This window comes from Lethenteron reissneri, chromosome 14 (genome assembly GCF_015708825.2).
Source record: "Lethenteron reissneri isolate LAM-NWPU_2019-01 chromosome 14, ASM1570882v1, whole genome shotgun sequence".
Taxonomy (NCBI): Eukaryota; Metazoa; Chordata; class Hyperoartia; order Petromyzontiformes; family Petromyzontidae; genus Lethenteron; species Lethenteron reissneri.
This window is the reverse complement of record NC_083792.1, coordinates 7,314,661-7,335,547: the sequence shown is the minus strand read 5'-3', so window position 1 is coordinate 7,335,547 and position 20,887 is coordinate 7,314,661. Positions and strand designations below refer to the sequence as shown.

Below are 20,887 nucleotides of genomic sequence, written 5' to 3'. Positions count from 1 at the left end.
AACGGGTTATGAATTGTGGGCGCGTAACGTGGGCGTTGTGTGTCGGGGAGCACCTATGAATGCCGGTACGGCGCACAAGGGGGTGGTGTGGCCACCACCACCACGTCCGGCAACCTTTGTCTCCTCAGTGTTGGTATTTTACACACCAACGCAGGCGAGTCGACCTCATGGCCGAGTCGACCGAAGGGAGGTTTTGAGATCACTCGCCACTTACGCTAGCCGTGGCCGGGAATCAAACCCTGGTCGATGGGTTTGCAGCGCAGCGCAGGAACCACATCAAGAGGATTCCTGACCCAGTGCTCACAATCATCAAGGGCTGTCATGATGGCGTGCAGGTCTGGATAAAGCTGTGCGGCCGGGAGTCACATCCATTTCCTGTTCACCTTGGAGTGCGACAGGGATGTCATCTGGCCCCTACACGATTTAACATCTTATTTAACCACACAGTTCACAGAAGCTTCAATGACTCTTGCATCCATCTGGGAGAGATACAATCGGAGGCGGATGGATTTCCAGGTGAGGTCTAGGGACGGCACCTTACTCGTCAGCCATGCTACGTACGCCGATGATCTGGTCATTACGGCTCACTCCGAGAAAAATGCAAAGAATTGGAGATTGGACTGCTGAACCTGGAGCATGCCACTTAAGAAGTGGGGCCTTACCATTAGCCCAACGAAATCAAAGCACCTGCGTGGGTATTGTATGTCATAAATCACTCTACCCCTTCAACTACCGTGAGTAATGGGGTGGTTGTAAAGAGGGTGGAGGAGTTCCCATACCTGGGCAGTGTGCTCATTAACAGCTTCAGTTTGGCAGCAGAGATCTCGCTTGGAAGCAGTCGAGTGGCATAATCTTTTCATCGGTTGCACAACACTATGTGGAAGCTGCCTGATCTATTATTGCTCCATACAAAGCCCCAGGTCTTTTTGGCCATAGTTAAGACCTCTCTTATCTACGCTTATGAAACGTGAACGCATTTACAGGAACACCTGCACCAGTTTTAAACATTCAGGATCACATGCCTAAGGTCCATCCTGGATTTAATGCACACTGGAATGTGAGGAGCTCAAACATTCTTAATAGATTTGGACGCAGTCCCATTAATGAGCTCCTTCGGCAAGCGAGGCTGTGTTGGCTGGGTCATGCAGCCTGCATGTTCAGACACCGCATGCCCAAGCAGCTTCTCTTTGGCTGGACACAGGGAGCTAACCTGCGCACGGGCTAAGGAGGCGGAAGGCTGATGCGGTAATGGAGGATGTGGAGCCGATTGGACTTGCCGATGAATGGTACCAACAGTGTCAAGATCGGCCGATGCGGAGTAGGCTCGTCAAGGACACTACTCGGCAGTTGGAGGCAGTCGCCCTCCGACAACAACAGCGGGTGGAGGAGCGAAGCTCGCAACAACGAACTGAGCACCGAGTGACTAAAACTCAGCAAGACGGCACAGTGGGGAGCACAGGTGGTGCATCTACCAGCCATCTCAATCAACCCATAACACCCGTGTCTATCCCGAGACCTCCTGCCAGCGAGCCTTCCACACTGCATGCGACCTCTGAGTGCACCCTGCCTGGCACAAGTGCTGACGTCACCGCCATTGCTGGTGAATGGCGGGCTGCTGCCGTTGTTGTCTTAGCGAGTGTACGGCCGTGTATGACTTTCGATGTGCGTGCGACGGTGTGAATGAGTGTTTGTGAGCGTCAGCGTGCGTGTGGCCGTGTGCGTGCGTTGGCAGTGCCTGCAAGTGGGTAGGGTGGAGGTGGTGGGGTGGGGGGGCTCCATCGGCCAGAGTCGGGCCAATTGCGGATGTTGATTTCTGAGGTTTTCGTGGGAGGAGGGGAGGGGTGTGAGCGGAGAGGTCTGTGCGGGTGGGTTGGTGGGGGGAGTACAGACGTCTGTGCCTGCACGAGGCTGCCTGTGAACATGCTTTAATTAAAAAACATTCTTCGTACTCCATTTTTTGGCAAATACGGTGCCTACTGCCGGACCCTGCGGTCACGCGCGTGTAATCGCAGCTCGCCCATTTACATCTCGAGGCATTGCCCACGAGGCATTGCATTGGGGGGAGGGAACAAGCTCAGCTGGTCAGCATTTTTTGAAGAAGATATTCTTGTTCTTTTTTTTTTCAAAATGCGGCTTCCCGAAGCGGGCGAGCGAAGCAGAATAAATTCACGGAGAGGCGCGGGGATGTGCGGCGGCAACCCCACCACCACCACCACCGCCGCCACCCCCCTACCATGCGTCGGCTAAAAATACCCCGAGTAAAACCGGGGTAAATCCGTGCGCCCGATCCCAGCTCAAACCACCAACCCCGGGTCACACGCGCGCGCGAGCGACAGGCGAACGCACGACAGGCGAACGCATGACAGGCAAACGCGCGGGGCACGCGTTCGTACCACACGCACGCGTGTCACGAACGTGTGCGTGCTCACATGCATGCACGCACATGTGCTCCCGCACGTGTGCACTGCACGTGTGCACTGCACTTGTGAGCGCAGGCGCATGTGCAATCCGCACGCACGCACATACACGCCTAGATGCAATCCCGTTTGGCGATTTGTATTCACACAAGCGCCCGCAAATGCGATGTACACATGAACACACGCGCGCACACGTACTTAAGTGCACAGAGGTGTATGATCGCATGCACTTTTTGCACGTGCAGTGTTAAATTCACATGCAATGCACATTCACGCTTATGCTAACGTACGCATGCACACGTGCGCACACACAAACGTGCGCAGGCATGAACGGTTGCGCACGCAGACACCCATGCAGATGCAGTGGAGGTTCTTGGATCCACGCTCGCACACATGCACGCGCACACACACGCGCACACACACACACGCACATGCGTGCACACACGCGCGCGCACACATGCATGCACACACGCGCACGCACGCACACACTCGCGCACAGCACAGTGACCTGCAAACTGCAACAGGACCAGCTATTACACACATTACGGTCGAGATGAGTGCCCTGCTATTCTCAGTAATTTCACCCTGCGACTGATGGCCTCAAAATGATCGCAGCAGGAGCAGCAGTGGCAGCATCGATCAGCATCAATAGCTGTATCAGCTGTGGAAGCTATAGCAACAGCATGTATGTATGTATGTATGTTAAACTTCTTTCGCACCGTACATGGCCAACTGTGTTAATCGGAGGTGCGGGCGAAGGACAACAAACTAAACACAAAAAGCAGTTCTAAAGAAATGAGTTTGCAATCTAGATGATGCAAGTGCATAGCTCCAGTGGCTTCCTAATAGCAGCGCTGCCAACACACACGAACAAGCACACAAAGACAAATGTCCCCCGTCGAGCCTTCGAAAGCTGTTCTCACACACCAAAGACAAAGATCCCCCATGTAGCCTTAAACTGACTATTGGGGCAAGTGCTGCTGCTGAGCATCTATGAGTGCAGGAAAGGTACATGCGGAGGTGGGTAGCCAGAACCACGTCCGGCCGCCTTTGTCTCCCCAGTACTGATGTTTACACATCACACCAGGTACTCATTTAAGGATAATTCGACCAAGGGGAGGTACACGATTAGTTAAGATATGCGCCACTGAAATTGGTTGGGAGCGGGAACCGAACTGGGGTCGTCAGATTCCTAGCGCAGCACGCCAACCACTGCGCCACCACTCCCCACACACACTCACATACGGGCAAAGATAAAGATCCCCCATATAGCCTTAACAGCCTGTTGGGGCAAGCGCTGTTAGCAAACACACAGGCTCACGCCAGCACGCACACTCACTCTCGAACACACATGCTCGCACACGCACTCACCAATGTGTGCTCACCCCTACATTCACCCACACGCTCACCCGTGGACGTTCACCCCCCCCCCCCCATGCTCACCCACAAGAGGGGCCCCACAGGAGACGTAGAAGATCCCAGCTCCGTGCTCCATCTCCCCGAGCCACCCCCCGACTCTCACGCCCTGCGGCCTCTCGCAGATATATCCCGACCACCGTGACCCTCTCTGTCCACCTCCTCTTCCCGCCTCGCTCCCCACTCCCTACCGCTCCCTTCTCTACCCCTCCTCCCAACCTCTGGTCCCGCTCCGTCAACTCTCTCCAGCTCCGTTCACTCCCTGAAGCTCTCCCCGTCTATCTCACAGCTTCCCGTCTCTCGCTCCAGCTCCGTTCTCTCTCCCGCTCGCTCTCCCTCCCCCACCTGTCTCTCTCTGCTCCCACTTTCATCAGCACTGCTCCTCCACTCCAGCTCCCCCCCACCCACCCCTGTTTTGTCCATTCCTCAAGATCCCACAAACATCCCTGATAGGCAGAAGCCCCCCCCCCCCACCACCGCCGCACACCCCTCCTCCCCACCAACAGGCCCCCTCTTATACACCCAGCTCATACAGCCCTGGACCATGAGAGCGATGTGGGAGGAGGAGGAGAGGGGGGGGGGGGGATGAGAGGAGGTGGGGGAGTGGGGGCATGTGGGGATCAAACAAAAACTCTGCAGAAAAATGTCTCAAACAAACAGTGCCCCCGTAGGGGGAGGAGTGGGGGGGGTGCAATCAGCTCACACAGACACGGGGCAACTCCTCCACACTCACAAAGGGGGGCTCCTGGGGTGAGCTGGGGGGGAACTGGGGTGGTGATAGACAAGGGGGGGGAGTGGTTGCTCATGGAAATTGGGGGGAGGGGATAGAGTTGCCCGGGTATCTTGCATGGGCATGCATTCACACACAAGCACACATACACGGCGTGCAGAGTACAACAACAGCAGCAGCAGTCCCCGCTAAGTGATGGCGAAAGCACTACGGCGCTTGTGCCAGGCTAGGTGCACTTTCAGCCCATACAAACACACGCGCGTGCACACATGCATGCGCGCGCTCGCTCCCTCACACAGACACACACGTGCTGACACACTAACACAAGCACTCACGGGACGCATACCTGTAATCGTCACCTGCAGCGCAGCCCCACTCACTAATGATTTATGTCGATAAACCGGACGGGGAGCCCTGAGGGCCACCAAAGAAACCTCCCACCCCCTCCTCCTCCTCCTCTGCTCACCACAGCAACTCCCACACCACCCCGCGATGATACAACTCAAGGCACCAGTTACGACATACGACAATCAGGGCACCAACTATGATGCACGTGACTGGTTATGAGACTCAGGGTGCTGGCTATGAGACTCAGAGCGCCGGCTATGAGACTCAAAGCGCCGGCTATGAGACTCAGGGTGCTGGCTATGAGAATCAGGGGTGCTGGCTATGAGAATCAGGGATGCTGGCTATGAGACTCAGGGCGCCGGCTATGAGACTCAGGGTGCTGGCTAGGATACTCGGGGTGCTGGCTATGAGACTCAGGGTGCTGGCTATGAGACTCAGAACGCCGGCTATGACACTCAGGATGGTGGATATGAGACTAAGGGCGCTGGTTATGTCAGAAATTAACCAGTCCACTTGGGACTAGGAAGACAATTGCGGCTGCAAACACTGCATGAGTGTGATAGATGATTGTGGGAGAGTATGGCCACAACAGTGATTCATATGATGATGTGATGCTGACGACAATGATGGTGATGGCTATGATTTTGCTCACGACGATGGTGATGATGGCGGCGATGACGATGATGGCGGCGATGACAACGGTGACAACGATGATGGTGATGACAGGGATGGCGACGAGGGTGACGATGGCGATGACGAAGTGAGGATCCTTGCACCACGTAGGCCTCCCTGTTGCTGCCTATGTCTGGGTCAGGAGGCCATGGCCCATGACCCTGTCTGCACAAACGCCGGCTGTGGTGAGATTAAGAGATAGGGGATTAACGGCCCCAGACACGGGTAATCTCAGTGCACACGTGTGGCCTGCGGTGCAGCCAGGATATGGTGGAACTCGGTGAAGTTTGGTGGAGCTGAGGCGGAGCTGGGATTGAGGTGGAGCTGGGGCTGAGGTGGAGCTGGGGCTGAGGTGGAGCTGAGGCTGAGGTGGAGCTGGGATTGAGGTGGAGCTGGGATTGAGGTGGAGCTGGGGCTGAGGTGGAGCTGGGGCTGAGGTGGAGCTGAGGCTGAGGTGGAGCTGGGATTGAGGTGGAGCTGGGGCTGAGGTGGAGCTGGGATTGAGGTGGAGCTGGGATTGAGGTGGAGCTGGGGCTGAGGTGGAGCTGGGGCTGAGGTGGAGCTGGGATTGAGGTGGAGCTGGGATTGAGGTGGAGCTGGGGCTGAGGTGGAGCTGGGATTGAGGTGGAGCTGGGATTGAGGTGGAGCTGGGATTGAGGTGGAGCTGGGGCTGAGGTGGAGCTGGGATTGAGGTGGAGCTGGGATTGAGGTGGAGCTGGGGCTGAGGTGGAGCTGGATTGAGGTGGAGCTGGGATTGAGGTGGAGCTGGGGCTGAGGTGGAGCTGGGATTGAGGTGGAGCTGGGATTGAGGTGGAGCTGGGGCTGAGGTGGAGCTGGGATTGAGGTGGAGCTGGGATTGAGGTGGAGCTGGGGCTGAGGTGGAGCTGGGATTGAGGTGGAGCTGGGGTTGAGGTGGAGCTGGGGTTGAGGTGGAGCTGGGATTGAGGTGGAGCTGGGGCTGAGGTGGAGTTGGGGTTGAGGTGGAGCTGGGATTGAGGTGGAACTGGGGCTGAGGTGGAGCTGGGGTTGAGGTGGAGCTGGAGCTGAGGCGGAGCTGGGATTGAGGTGGAGCTAGGGCTGAGGTGGAGCTGGGATTGAGGTGGAGTCGGGGTTGAGGTGGCGTTGCGGCTGAGGTAGAGCTGTAGAGAAAACACCGAGTCTGATTTTGCAACACAAATAAAGAGCGGGTGGCAGGAAGTTCGGTGAAAGGCGGCATTCATCGCGCGGCTCGACACGGGGGCGGAGCGAGGGAGCGCGCCACCGCAACTCCCCCTCGCTGCTCCCCCCGCCCCGCTCCCTGCTCCCACCCACTCCTTGCTCCCCCCTCTCCCTTCGACCCCCATCTCTACTCCAATGTTTCTGGCTTCATCCACCCTTTCTGCACAACTCAACCATATTCTTGGGCTCCATGTGCCTCGTGCCCAGATACCTGGGAGAGCACGTGGAGGCACAGAGGAGGAGGCGAGGGATAGTGTGAGCATGAGTGGGGGTCCCGGTGTGTGAGTGGAAGTGGGGGTCCCGGTGTGTGAGTGGAAGTGGGGGTCCCAGGGTGTGAGTGGAAGTGGGGGTCCCGGTGTGTGAGTGGAAGTGGGGGTCCCGGTGTGTGAGTGGAAGTGGGGGTCCCGGTGTGTGAGTGGAAGTGGGGGTCCCAGGGTGTGAGTGGAAGTGGGGGTCCCAGGGTGTGAGTGGAAGTGGGGGTCCCAGGGTGTGAGTGGAAGTGGGGGTCCCGGTGTGTGAGTGGAAGTGGGGGTCCCGGTGTGTGAGTGGAAGTGGGGGTCCCAGGGTGTGAGTGGAAGTGGGGGTCCCGGTGTGTGAGTGGAAGTGGGGGTCCCAGGGTGTGAGTGGAAGTGGGGGTCCCAGGGTGTGAGTGGAAGTGGGGGTCCCAGGGTGTGAGTGGAAGTGGGGGTCCCGGTGTGTGAGTGGAAGTGGGGGTCCCGGTGTGTGAGTGGAAGTGGGGTCCCAGGTGTGAGTGGAAGTGGGGGTCCCGGTGTGCGAGTGGAAGTGGGGTCCCGGTGTGTGAGTGGAAGTGGGGTCCCGGTGTGTGAGTGGAAGTGGGGGTCCCGGTGTGTGAGTGGAAGTGGGGGTCCCGTGTGTGAGTGGGTGGGGGTCCCAGGGTGTGAGTGGAAGTGGGGGTCCCGGTGTGTGAGTGGAAGTGGGGGTCCCAGGGTGTGAGTGGAAGTGGGGGTCCCGATGTGTGAGTGGAAATGGGGTCCCAGGGTAGTGGAAGTGGGGTCCCGGTGTGTGAGTGGAAGTGGGGGTCCCGGTGTGTGAGTGAAGTGGGGGTCCCGGTGTGTGAGTGGAAGTGGGGGTCCCAGGTGTGAGTGGAAGTGGGGTCCCGGGTGTGAGTGGAAGTGGGGTCCAGGTGTGAGTGGAAGTGGGGGTCCCTGGTGTGTGAGTGGAAGTGGGGGTCCCAGGGTGTGAGTGGAAGTGGGGGTCCCGATGTGGAGTGGAAATGGGGGTCCCAGGGTGTGAGTGGAAGTGGGGGTCCCGGTGTGTGAGTGGAAGTGGGGGTCCCGGTGTGTGAGTGGAAGTGGGGGTCCCGGTGTGTGAGTGGAAGTGGGGGTCCCAGGGTGTGAGTGGAAGTGGGGGTCCCGGGGTGTGAGTGGAAGTGGGGGTCCCAGGGTGTGAGTGGAAGTGGGGGTCCCGGTGTGTGAGTGGAAGTGGGGGTCCCGGGGTGTGAGTGGAAGTGGGGGTCCCAGGGTGTGAGTGGAAGTGGGGGTCCCGGTGTGTGAGTGGAAGTGGGGAGAGGCCCCGTGTGCGAGTGTAGAGGCCGTGTGTGTGAGTGCGGGTGCAAGACGCACGCCGCCCCTATCACGTTCTCCGATCGGGGGCCTCATCGTCCTCGTCGCGAGAGACAAAACAATCGCGAGCAGCGAGGGCACATTCCTCCTCCTCCCCCCCTGCCTCCCGCTCCGCTACCCATATCCACGACATCCACAACGCCCGCGTCATCGAGATTATAAAAACCATTAAGAGATGTGCGTCGCCAGGAGCCCCCATGCCAAAGCACAGCAGCAGGTGCAGGTCTGTGCGGGCACCAGGTGAGCGGTGAGGGGAAGGGGAGCTGGTGAGCCATAAAAAGGAGAGGGTAACAGGTGAATGGAGAGGGGGCGAGGTGAGCGGTGAGGGGGAGAGGGGACCAGGTGAGAGCGGCAACGGTGAGATGTGCCAGTTGAACGGTGAGGGGGAGAGGGGCCAGGTGAGGGGGTGTGGGGTCTTGGATGTTGCTCTCACTGGCGCAGGAGGTTTGGGGGGGGCCGGTGATGCGGAGTCGGGGGGGGGGGGTCTGGGTCCGATCGTCGGCGGGGAATGTAAACAGAGCGGGGAGGGCGGTGCGCCGCCACCGCCCTCCACGCTCACCAGCGAAATATTTGGAATTTTTATCCCCGACCCGCGCTGTGCCCACTCACTGGCGGTGTGTGTGCACGAGTGTGCACGAGTGTGCAAGAGCGCATGAGTGTGCGATCAAGTGCGTGTGTGCCACGCGTGTGTGTGTGCGTTTCTTGCGCGTGTGTCAGTGTGTGCGCGCATGGGTGCGCATGCGGGCGCGTGCGGTGAGGGTTGAGACGCTACACTGTGAAGTTTGAGCCGTGCGGGCGGGCACAGCTTCCTCTGTTTAACGATTGCACGCGGCCGCCCGTGGCCACACAAGAGGCCACTTGTGCCACAGCGGCCGCACACAAGCGAGTGAGCGAAACGCGTCAGCCCAGAGCACCGCCTACTTCAGTCGAGCCTGCGGAGTCAAGTCCCCACACAAGCAGCACCACCCACACCACCAGCACCACCCACACAAGCAGCACCACTTACACCACCCACACAAGCAGCACCACTTACACCACCCACACAAGCGGCACCACTTACACCACCAGCACCACCCACACCACCAGCACCACCCACACAAGCAGCACCACTTACACCACCCACACAAGCAGCACCACTTACACCACCAGCACCACCAGCACCACTTACACCACCAGCACCACCCACACAAGCAGCACCACTTAGACCACCAGCACCACCCACACAAGCAGCACCACTTAGACCACCAGCACCACCCACACCACTAGCACCACCCACACAAGCAGCACCACTTACACCACCAGCACCACCCACACAAGCAGCACCACTTAGACCACCAGCACCACCCACACCACTAGCACCACCCACACAAGCAGCACCACTTACACCACCCACACAAGCAGCACCACTTACACCACCAGCACCACCCACACAAGCAGCACCACTTACACCACCAGCACCACCCACACCACTAGCACCACCCACACAAGCAGCACCACTTACACCACCCACACAAGCAGCACCACTTACACCACCAGCACCACCCGCACCACCAGCACCACCAGCACCACCCACACAAGCAGCACCACTTACACTACCAGCACCACCCACACCACCAGCACCACTTACACCACCAGCACCACCCACACCACTAGCACCACCCACACAAGCAGCACCACTTACACCACCAGCACCACCCACACCACTAGCACCACCCACACAAGCAGCACCACTTACACCACCCACACAAGCAGCACCACTTACACCACCAGCACCACCCACACCACCAGCACCACCCACACAAGCAGCACCACTTACACTACCAGCACCACCCACACCACCAGCACCACTTACACCACCAGCACCACCCATACAAGCAGCACCACTTACACCACCAGCACCACCCACACCACTAGCACCACCCACACAAGCAGCACCACTTACACCACCAGCACCACCCACACCACTAGCACCACCCACACAAGCAGCGCCACTTACACCACCAGCACCACCCACACCACCAGCACCACCCACACCACTAGCACCATCCACACCACCAGCACCACCCACACAAGCAGCACCACTTACACAACCAGCACCACCAACACCACCCACACAAGCAGCATCACTCACCAACAGAACCACCCACACCATCAGCACGACCCACACCATCCACTCAACCCACACCGCCAGCACCACCCACACAACCAACACCACTCACACAACCCACTCAACTCACACCGCCAGCACCACCCACACAACCAGCACCACTCAAACCACCAGCACTACCCACACCACCCCCTCCACCCACACAACCAGCACCACCCACATAGCATGCACTGTCAGCTCCTACCCAGCTCAGCGCACGACACCGGCACGACCACCACCTGCACGGGCATCATCAGCAGGCGTGTGCCCAATCGCCGCCCGGCACGAGTTCCATGAGCACCACTTGCAGTCAGGCCCTACGCTAACGCTGCCTACGACACTTGCACAGGCCCCAGGCAGATGAGCATCGCCCCGTTGCAGACGTTTTTATGGATTGTGCTTCAATGTTATGCAACTGCCAAAGCCACTTTGTAACTTTTTGTTATCAGATTTAAACCTTGGCAGTACTTGCCTAATCCAGTCACTTTCCTCTCCTAGACTTTTTATACATGTATGTATATATATACAATCGAGTAACATTGCACCCATTATTGCTTCGCCTTATGCACATTGTCCTGTATTAATGATATTTGTTGAACTTAGCCTGAAGATTTGTTAACATTTGTTTAACGTTTTATTCGATTCTTAAATCAATGTAACCCAGGTCGCTCTTGCAAGAGAGATCCTCATCAGCAGCATTGTGGCAGAGAATATAAGTAACGAACGACACTTAACGATTCATTCGTTTCGTGCGTTACGATGAAATGTTTGCGTCCAACTAGGACCCACTTCTTAAACACAAGGTCCTTGCCTATTACATCTGGCAGTTCACCAGCGATTGAGTCAGGCAGCCCGACTCTGCTGGTGAGACTCTGTATGTCGAAACCGGTACAGAGTTTGTTTTGTTTAAAGCAAATGTGCCCCGCTAAAATTATTCACTCCCACAAGGCTGTGGGGCCGACGGGTTGGGGATTATATACTTTTTTTTTAAATGTAAGCAGGGAGACATATGTTAATGGGACATTGTTTGTTTATCTATCTTGCAAAGCAGGCAATGCCATTTCATGAGTCTCAACGGGTTCTTTCATGCTCTGGTTCATGAAGGCTATGACAACCTCTGTGGACAAAACCTGCATTAGCAGTCCGGCGAGGTCTGCTGGGAACGCACCCGGTTATTGATAATTAGCATAACATTTGTAATTAATTATTGTGCTCGCGATTTGGCAAGTGTATCTTGAACTCGTCTGGACCACCACCACCACCACCACCACCTTCACCACCACCTGCATCACCGCCACCTGCATCACCACCACTTTCACCACCACCACCACCTTCACCGCCACCACCTTCACCGCCACCACCTTCACCGCCACCTGCATCACCACCACCACCTGCATCACTGCCACCACCTGAATCACCACCACCACCTGAATCTCCACTACCTTCACCACCATCTCCACCACCACCACCACCTTCACCACCACTACCTTCACCACCATCTCCACCATCACCACCTTCACCACCGCCACCTGCATCACCACCAGCTGCATCACCACCACCATCAATGTCGGCACCTGCAAAAGCGCTGCCTACAAGTACACTTCATGCAACATCTACTTATAGACACTGGGCATTTCAATATGCATCACTTAATTTAATCGATTATTAAGCTCAGGATGCACCACAAGTGAGAATTGATGATTCACAATGGACACATATTATAAGGTAATGTTACATTTAGGTGAAAGGAGTGAACAATTTTTTTAATCACCGGGGATGTCGGTGAATCGTTAGAAGCCAGGCAATGAACCATTGGAATCATCGGCACCATTATTGGCACCATCATGAGCTCCATGTGCACCATCATCGGCACCATCATCAATGCCATCATTGATGCCATCATCGGCACTATTACCGTTGCTTGTCAAGGCCACCCCTCGGAGACGCAGTCACCGGCACGGGGACCGCTGCTCCCGCGGCGGCCGTGGGGCACTGTTTATTTATTTATTTGTTTACGCGCTCTCGTTACAGTTTTAATTAAGGCGCTGGAATGTGGAGAAATCGCCCGTGGCGCGGTGAGGGGCGGGAGATTGGAGTATGGGGGCCAGGCGTGGTGGTGATGGTTATGATGATGGTGGTGGCATTGGTGATGGTGGTGGTTAACGATGGTGGCAGAGGAAGTGGTGATGATTATGGTTATGACGGTGGTAGCGATGGTGGTGGTTACGGTGGTCGTATTTATAGCGGTGGTGATGGTTATGATGGTGGCGGTGGTTATGGTACCAGCAGTGGTGGCGGTGATAGCGACTACGTGAAGATCACACATTCACCTGGTATGTGAGAGAGAAAATCGTTTTAAAAAGGGGGACATTTAGACATCATCAGCAGCACCATCATCCTGGCAATGATTATCCTCAAAGAACTCCACACAACCTCATCACTGCCTTCCCATCAGCAGCTTTTGCAGAGTTTTGACAGAGAAGATGTTGCCACTGATGCTGCTGCTTATGATGATCAAGATGATGATGATGAGGAAGATCCTGATGATGATGATGATCATGATGATCACGATGACACTGCTGTTGATGGTCATGATGATGAGAATGACTGAGATTTATGGATGCCCCTGGCTGGTTACATAAAAAAAAACCTCAATTGGGAATTTCCCTTGCTTTGTAATTAAGCGCAGTTGTGCTTACGGGAACTCATTGTAGCCATTTCATTAAATTGACCGCAGCACCAGTATTCCATGCAAATACTAACGGCTCCGTCAGTCGCTCCTGCAAGAGCAAGCACCGGGGAGAGGGTGCAGCAACATCGATTCGGTATGACTCTGCAATGACACATGCGTGTAAAACTAGCATTTTCAAAACTATTATTTTACCATGTAAGGCCTACTGAGTTATACAGCAGCTCTTTTTGAGAAGTGACCCGGCCCCAAATGATAGCCCGATGAAGTGGCTTATCGTTTTTAAAAGTATAGCAGCCAAATACTCTTAAACGCGTGTTTCTAAATGTGGAGGGGAAAACCGGAGGACCCGGATAAAAAATCCACGCGACCACGAGGAGAACACGGAAACTCCAAATATATACAGGCATCTGGGTTGGCATCGAACCCATGGCCTCCTGTACACCAGGCAAGGTAGTAAACATCTCGCCACCGCAGCGCGTGTAGACGGGGATACAGAAATTCGGCACCATCTCAATCGCGATCAGCACCATCATCACCTCTCACTGCTGTCTGCACCTTCCCCCAGGGTCTCTATCCTCTACATTATTCTCCCAGTCTATCCCTCCCTCAATTGCCTTCTCCCTGCCTCCATCTCCAACCATATCAGCACCCCCCCCCCCCCCCCCCAGTCTTTCCCTTCCCTCCCAGTATCTTCATCGGCTCTGCTTTTTGCAGCCAGGCCACTGCGATGCCGTCAGTTGCATTGTCTGGCAATGAGACCAACATCCTCATCACCAACACGACAAATCATCTGCACCGCCGACACCACGACAACCAAAAGCATCGTCACAATCGCTATAACCTACACCACTGACCAATAATGATGCCACCAGGACCACCACGACTACTAACAACAACCTATCACCACCACCACCACCGCCCGAATCGTCATCACCCAGACGACGTCTGAGCCACGGTGACCCGACCACTCACGTTCATTGACCCGACTCGCTCACTGGTCCACATTACTGTGAACACCATTTACTCCCTACACACCCCACACCCACCATGCCTCCCTCACCTACACCGCACACATCTCACGTTCTCCCGCGCATTCCACACCTTGCCGGGAACCATGCACTTTCTCGCACCCCAAGACCATTCCTGTACACCTACACCTCCCCATTCTTCTCACACCTTCCTGGACACCCACGACTCCCTCAACACCGCGCGCCTTCTCTCCTGAACATGCGGGCCCCCTTCGTGCCCACCCTCCCTCACACACCACCACCACCACCACTCCGCAACACACCGAAACATCCTCAAACCCACTGCTCACCCCCACTGATCCCTATTGCGCCACACACCTTAGGCACTCACACCCCCCTCCACTTCCCATGCACGCCACACCTTCGCAAACAGCCACTCCTTCAGACGCACCCCACACCTCCACATGCGCTCCACACCATCCCACGAACCCACACAAACCCATGCACCCCACATTTTCACATGCACCACACACCTTCCCATTCACCCCACACACCTTCCCATGCACCCACACACCTTCACATTCACCCACACACCTTCACATGCACCCACACACCTTCACATGCACCCACACACCTTCACATGCATCCACACCTTCCCATGCACCCACACACCTTCACATGCACTCACACACCTTCACATGCACCCATACACCTTCACATGCACCCACACACCTTCACATGAACCCACACACCTTTCCATGCACCCACACACCTTCCCATGCACCCACACACCTTCCCATGCACCCCACACATTCCAATGAACCCCACATTCCCATGCACCCCACACACCTTTCGACGAGCAACCACCCCCTCCCAAACACCGAGGAACTCCACATGCACCGCACACCATAACCCACAAACCCACACCTACCTCCACCCCATACCTCCACATGAACACACACATTCCCATACACCCACACCATATCCCACAAACCCACACCTACCTCCACCCCATACCTCAACATTAACCCACACCATCCCACAAACGCACACCTCCACATGCGGCCACACCATATCCAACAAACCCACACCTACCTCCACCCCATACCTCCACATGAACCCACACATTCCCATACACCCACACCGCGAGTGTCAGAACCTTACGTCGGGACCACGAGTTGAACGACCACGACTACCCCCCCCCCCTCAACCTCTCGGCTCCTTATCCGCGGGAGCCGCCAGTCCGCAAGTCGCGGAACTCCTCTTGAGTGGAGACCCCCGGGACTTGGGAAAACTCTTTACCCCACGACCCCCCTCGTCGCCTGCCGCCCCCCACCACCACGACCACCACACTCCCGCCACAGCCTCGTGGCGCCCCACGCTCGCGAGCCGCCGCTTACTTTGCGCGTCCGCCTCCATGCCGAGCCGGGCCGGTCCCCGCTTGGACGCGCGAGGCAGGAGAGCGACGATCCGGGGGGGCGGTCCCGGGGTCGGGCGGTCTCGCCTGGCCGCTCCGCCGCGATCCCCGCGCTCTGCCCGGCAGAAGCCTTTGGTAGGCCCCACGGTGGCGCCCGACCGCCCGCCCTCGGGGGCTCTCGGGGTAAGCGGAAGCAGCGGCAGCCGTACGGCTCGCGCAGGTCCCCGAGTTTCGTTGGCGGGGTCCGGGGTCCCGCGCCGAGGGGGTCCCGCGCCGAGGGGCTCCGCGCTGTTGGGGTGCCCCGCGTCTCGCCTCGCCTCTCCACTCCGCGCCGCTCGAGCGCGGCCCCGCGCAGCGACCAATGGGAGCGCGCCGCTTGCAGCACGTGACTCGCACCGTCCAATTGGAACAACGCGAGCAACGCACGGCCTAAAAACCCGCCCGGAGTGTCCCACGTGGAGCGAAAGAGGGGACCCCGGGGGGGGGGGGGGGGCCGGAGAGGGGACCAAGGGGGTACCTGATCAGACCGCCAGAGGGGTCCCGGGGGGGGGGGGGGTGGACCCGGGGGGGGGACCGGAGAGGGGACCAAGGGGGTACCTGATCAGACCGCCAGAGGGGTCCCGGGGGGGGGGGTGGACCCGGAGAGGGGACCCCGGGGGGGGGGCTGGAGTGGGGACCAAGGGGGTACCTGATCAGACCGCCAGAGGGGTCCCGGGGGGGGGGGGTGGACCCGGAGAGGGGACCCCGGGGGGAACCAGAGTGGGGACCAAGGGGGTACCTGATCTAGACCTCCAGAGGGGTCCCGGGGGGGGGGCGGGGGGTACGGAGAGGGGACGCAAGGGAACCTAATGGGGAGACTCACAGGGACCCGGAGTTGATGACCCAGGGGAGCAGAGGGGAGCTGCATTGGGGATTCAGAGAGACCGCAAGTCGAGACTCTGGGGGCCCAAAGAGGGGACCCTGGGGGCCGTGAAGAGGGGACTTGGGGGGGGCGGCGACGGAGCTTTTCAAGAAGAGACCCAGGGGCAGCTTGAGTGATGATATTGGGGGTCCCGGAAGGGCATTGAGAGGTGACCCCAGGGGGGGGGGGGTGGTACCCAGAGAGATAACTCAGGGGGTCCGAGTGGGAACTATGGAGGGGATCCAGAGGAAAACCTAAGGGGCCTCGGGGGACCCAGGTATGCGACGTAAGGGGGTGCAGAGAAGACATCGCAAGGGGACCCAGAAGGACTTGGTAGAGAGGGGCAAGGGGGGGGGGGACTGGGACCCTGTGGGAGCAGCTGATTGGTAGTGGTTCTAAGACCACAGCCAGCACTGGGAGACCAAGGCAGGAGGCTGGGCGTCAACTCGGCCCAGCCTGTCATCATTCTGGGTCGATAAAATTAGTAACACTGTGAGAAGTCAGCAGTGGCTAACTCACGGATGCGTGTACGAAACCAACCGTGCTAATCGGAAGTGCGGGGGAAGGACAACAAGATAAATACATGTCCCCCATGGGAATGAGGACTTTCCACCACTGGAACAGGGGGTGCGAAAGAAATTAGTTCAACTCAGGACTCTGTGGCCATTGGCTAGCAACCTCATGGTCTCAAGTCTGGATCGGGGGGCGCGAGAGTGAAAAAGAGTTCATGATCTGCAGCAAAACAATCGCAATAATAATCATAGCTCACATCACAATCGCCATTGGCACACCGCCGTGAAATCAACATAAGCTTTACAACATCACACCGCAACCATCACCCTGACCAACAACCACATCACCATCCCTGTGAGGTAGGATGTGCAGTGTCTCGGTTGTGATGAAGGTGGCGGTAGAGCCCAAAACTCACACCCAGCTCTTTCCCTACCACTCACCCTGGTCATCCACACACCTACCACTAGCCCTGGTCATCCACACACCTACCACTCACCCTGGTCATCTACACACCTACCACTCACCCTGGTCATCCACACACCTACCACTAACCCTGGTCATCTACACACCTACCACTCACCCTGGTCATCCACACACCTACCACTAAGCCTGGTTATCCACACACCTACCACTAACCCTGGTCATCCACACACCTACCACTCACCCTGGTCATCCACACACCTACCACTAACCCTGGTCATCTACACACCTACGACTCACCCTGGTCATCCACACGCCTACCACTCACCCTGGTCATCTACACACCTACCACTCACCCTGGTCATCCACACACCTACCACTAAGCCTGGTTATCCACACACCTACCACTAACCCTGGTCATCCACACACCTACCACTCACCCTGGTCATCCACACACCTACCACTCACCCTGGTCATCCACACACCTACCACTCACCCTGGTCATCCACACACCTACCACTAGCCCTGGTCATCCACACACCTACCACTCACCCTGGTCATCCACACACCTACCACTAGCCCTGGTCATCTACACACCTACCACTAACCCTGGTCATCCACACACCTACCACTAACCCTGGTCATCCACACACCTACCACTCACCCTGGTCATCCACACACCTACCACTCACCCTGGTCATCCACACACCTACCACTAACCCTGGTCATACCCACACCTACCACTAACCCTGGTCATCCACACACCTACCACTCACCCTGGTCATCCACACACCTACCACTCACCCTGGTCATCTACACACCTACCACTCACCCTGGTCATCCACACACCTACCACTCACCCTGGTCATCCACACACCTACCACTCACCCTGGTCATCCACACACCTACCACTCACCCTGGTCATCCACACACCTACCACTAACCCTGGTCATACCCACACCTACCACTAACCCTGGTCATCCACACACCTACCACTCACCCTGGTCATCCACACACCTACCACTCACCCTGGTCATACCCACACCTACCACTAACCCTGGTCATCCACACACCTACCACTCACCCTGGTCATCCACACACCTACCACTCACCCTGGTCATCCACACACCTACCACTAACCCTGGTCATCCACACACCTACCACTCACCCTGGTCATACCCACACCTACCACTAACCCTGGTCATCCACACACCTACCACTCACCCTGGTCATCCACACACCTACCACTCACCCTGGTCATCTACACACCTACCACTCACCCTGGTCATCCACACACCTACCACTCACCCTGGTCATCCACACACCTACCACTCACCCTGGTCATCTACACACCTACCACTAACCCTGGTCATCCACACACCTACCACTCACCCTGGTCATCCACACACCTACCACTCACCCTGGTCATCTACACACCTACCACTAACCCTGGTCATCCACACACCTACCACTCACCCTGGTCATCCACACACCTACCACTCACCCTGGTCATCCACACACCTACCACTAACCCTGGTCATCCACACACCTACCACTCACCCTAGTCATACCCACACCTACCACTCACCCTGGTCATCCACACACCTACCACTCACCCTGGTCATCCACACACCTACCACTAACCCTGGTCATACCCACACCTACCACTCACCCTGGTCATCCACACACCTACCACTCACCCTGGTCATACCCACACCTACCACTCACCCTGGTCATCCACACACCTACCACTCACCCTGGTCATCTACACACCTACCACTCACCCTGGTCATCCACACACCTACCACTCACCCTGGTCATCTACACACCTACCACTCACCCTGGTCATACCCACACCTACCACTAACCCTGGTCATCCACACACCTACCACTCACCCTGGTCATCCACACACCTACCACTCACCCTGGTCATCCACACACCTACCACTAGCCCTGGTCATCTACACACCTACCACTAGCCCTGGTCATCTACACACCTACCACTCACCCTGGTCATCTACACACCTACCACTAACCCTGGTCATTCACACACCTACCACTCACCCTGGTCATCCACACACCTACCACCAGCCCTGGTCATCTACACACCTACCACTAGCCCTGGTCATCCACACACCTACCACTCACCCTGGTCATCTACACACCTACCACTCACCCTGGTCATCCACACACCTACCACTCACCCTGGTCATCCACACACCTACCACTCACCCTGGTCATCTACACACCTACCACTCACCCTGGTCATACCCACACCTACCACTAACCCTGGTCATCCACACACCTACCACTCACCCTGGTCATCCACACACCTACCACTAGCCCTGGTCATCCACACACCTACCACTCACCCTGGTCATCCACACACCTACCACTCACCCTGGTCATCCACACACCTACCACTAGCCCTGGTCATCCACACACCTACCACAAACCCTGGTCATCCACACACCTACCACTAAGCCTGGTCATCCACACACCTACCACTAAGCCTGGTCATCCACACACCTACCACTAAGCCTGGTCATCTACACACCTACCACTAAGCCTGGTCATCCACACACCTACCACTAAGCCTGGTCATCTACACACCTACCACTAAGCCTGGTCATCCACACACCTACCACTAGCCCTGGTCATCCACACACCTACCACTAAGCCTGGTCATCCACACACCTACCACTAGCCCTGGTCATCCACACACCTACCACTAGCCCTGGTCATCCACACACCTACCACTAAGCCTGGTCATCTACACACCTACCACTAGCCTGGTCATCCACACACCTACCACTAGCCCTGGTCATCTACACACCTACCACTAAGCCTGGTCATCCACACACCTACCACTAAGCCTGGTCATCCACACACCTACCACTAGCCCTGGTCATCCACACACCTACCACTAAGCCTGGTCATCCACACACCTACCACTAGCCCTGGTCATCCACACACCTACCACTAAGCCTGGTCATCCACACACCTACCACTAGCCCTGGTCATCTACACACCTACCACTAGCCCTGGTCATCCACACACCTACCACTCACCCTGGTCATCCACACACGTACCACTAGCCCTGGTCATCCACACACCTACCACTCACCCTGGTCATCCACACACCTACCACTCACCCTGGTCATCCACACACCTACCACTCACCCTGGTCATCCACACACCTACCACTCACCCTGGTCATCCACACACCTACCACTCACCCTGGTCATCCACACACCTACCACTAACCCTGGTCATACCCACACCTACCACTAACCCTGGTCATCCACACACCTACCACTCACCCTGGTCATCCACACACCTACCACTCACCCTGGTCATACCCACACCTACCACTAACCCTGGTCATCCACACACCTACCACTCACCCTGGTCATCCACACACCTACCACTCACCCTGGTCATCC

General features: G+C 57.1%; 1 protein-coding gene across 3 annotated transcripts in view; it reads right to left on the bottom strand.

Moving 5' to 3' along the window:
- Positions 1 to 15,973, bottom strand: part of LOC133342327 (echinoderm microtubule-associated protein-like 2) — a 32,650-nt gene extending 16,677 nt beyond the window's left edge. Inside the window, exon 1 of one of the 3 annotated variants that reach the window (XM_061551415.1) lies at positions 15,591 to 15,973. In XM_061551415.1, the coding sequence (XP_061407399.1) occupies positions 15,591 to 15,609 (19 nt within the window). In that variant the 5' untranslated portion in view covers positions 15,610 to 15,973. Of the gene's footprint in view, positions 1 to 3,860; positions 3,992 to 15,590 lie in introns of those variants that run through there. The other 2 variants (XM_061551414.1, XM_061551413.1) reach the window with 2 other exon arrangements.
- Between the last annotated feature and the right edge of the window lie 4,914 nt (positions 15,974 to 20,887).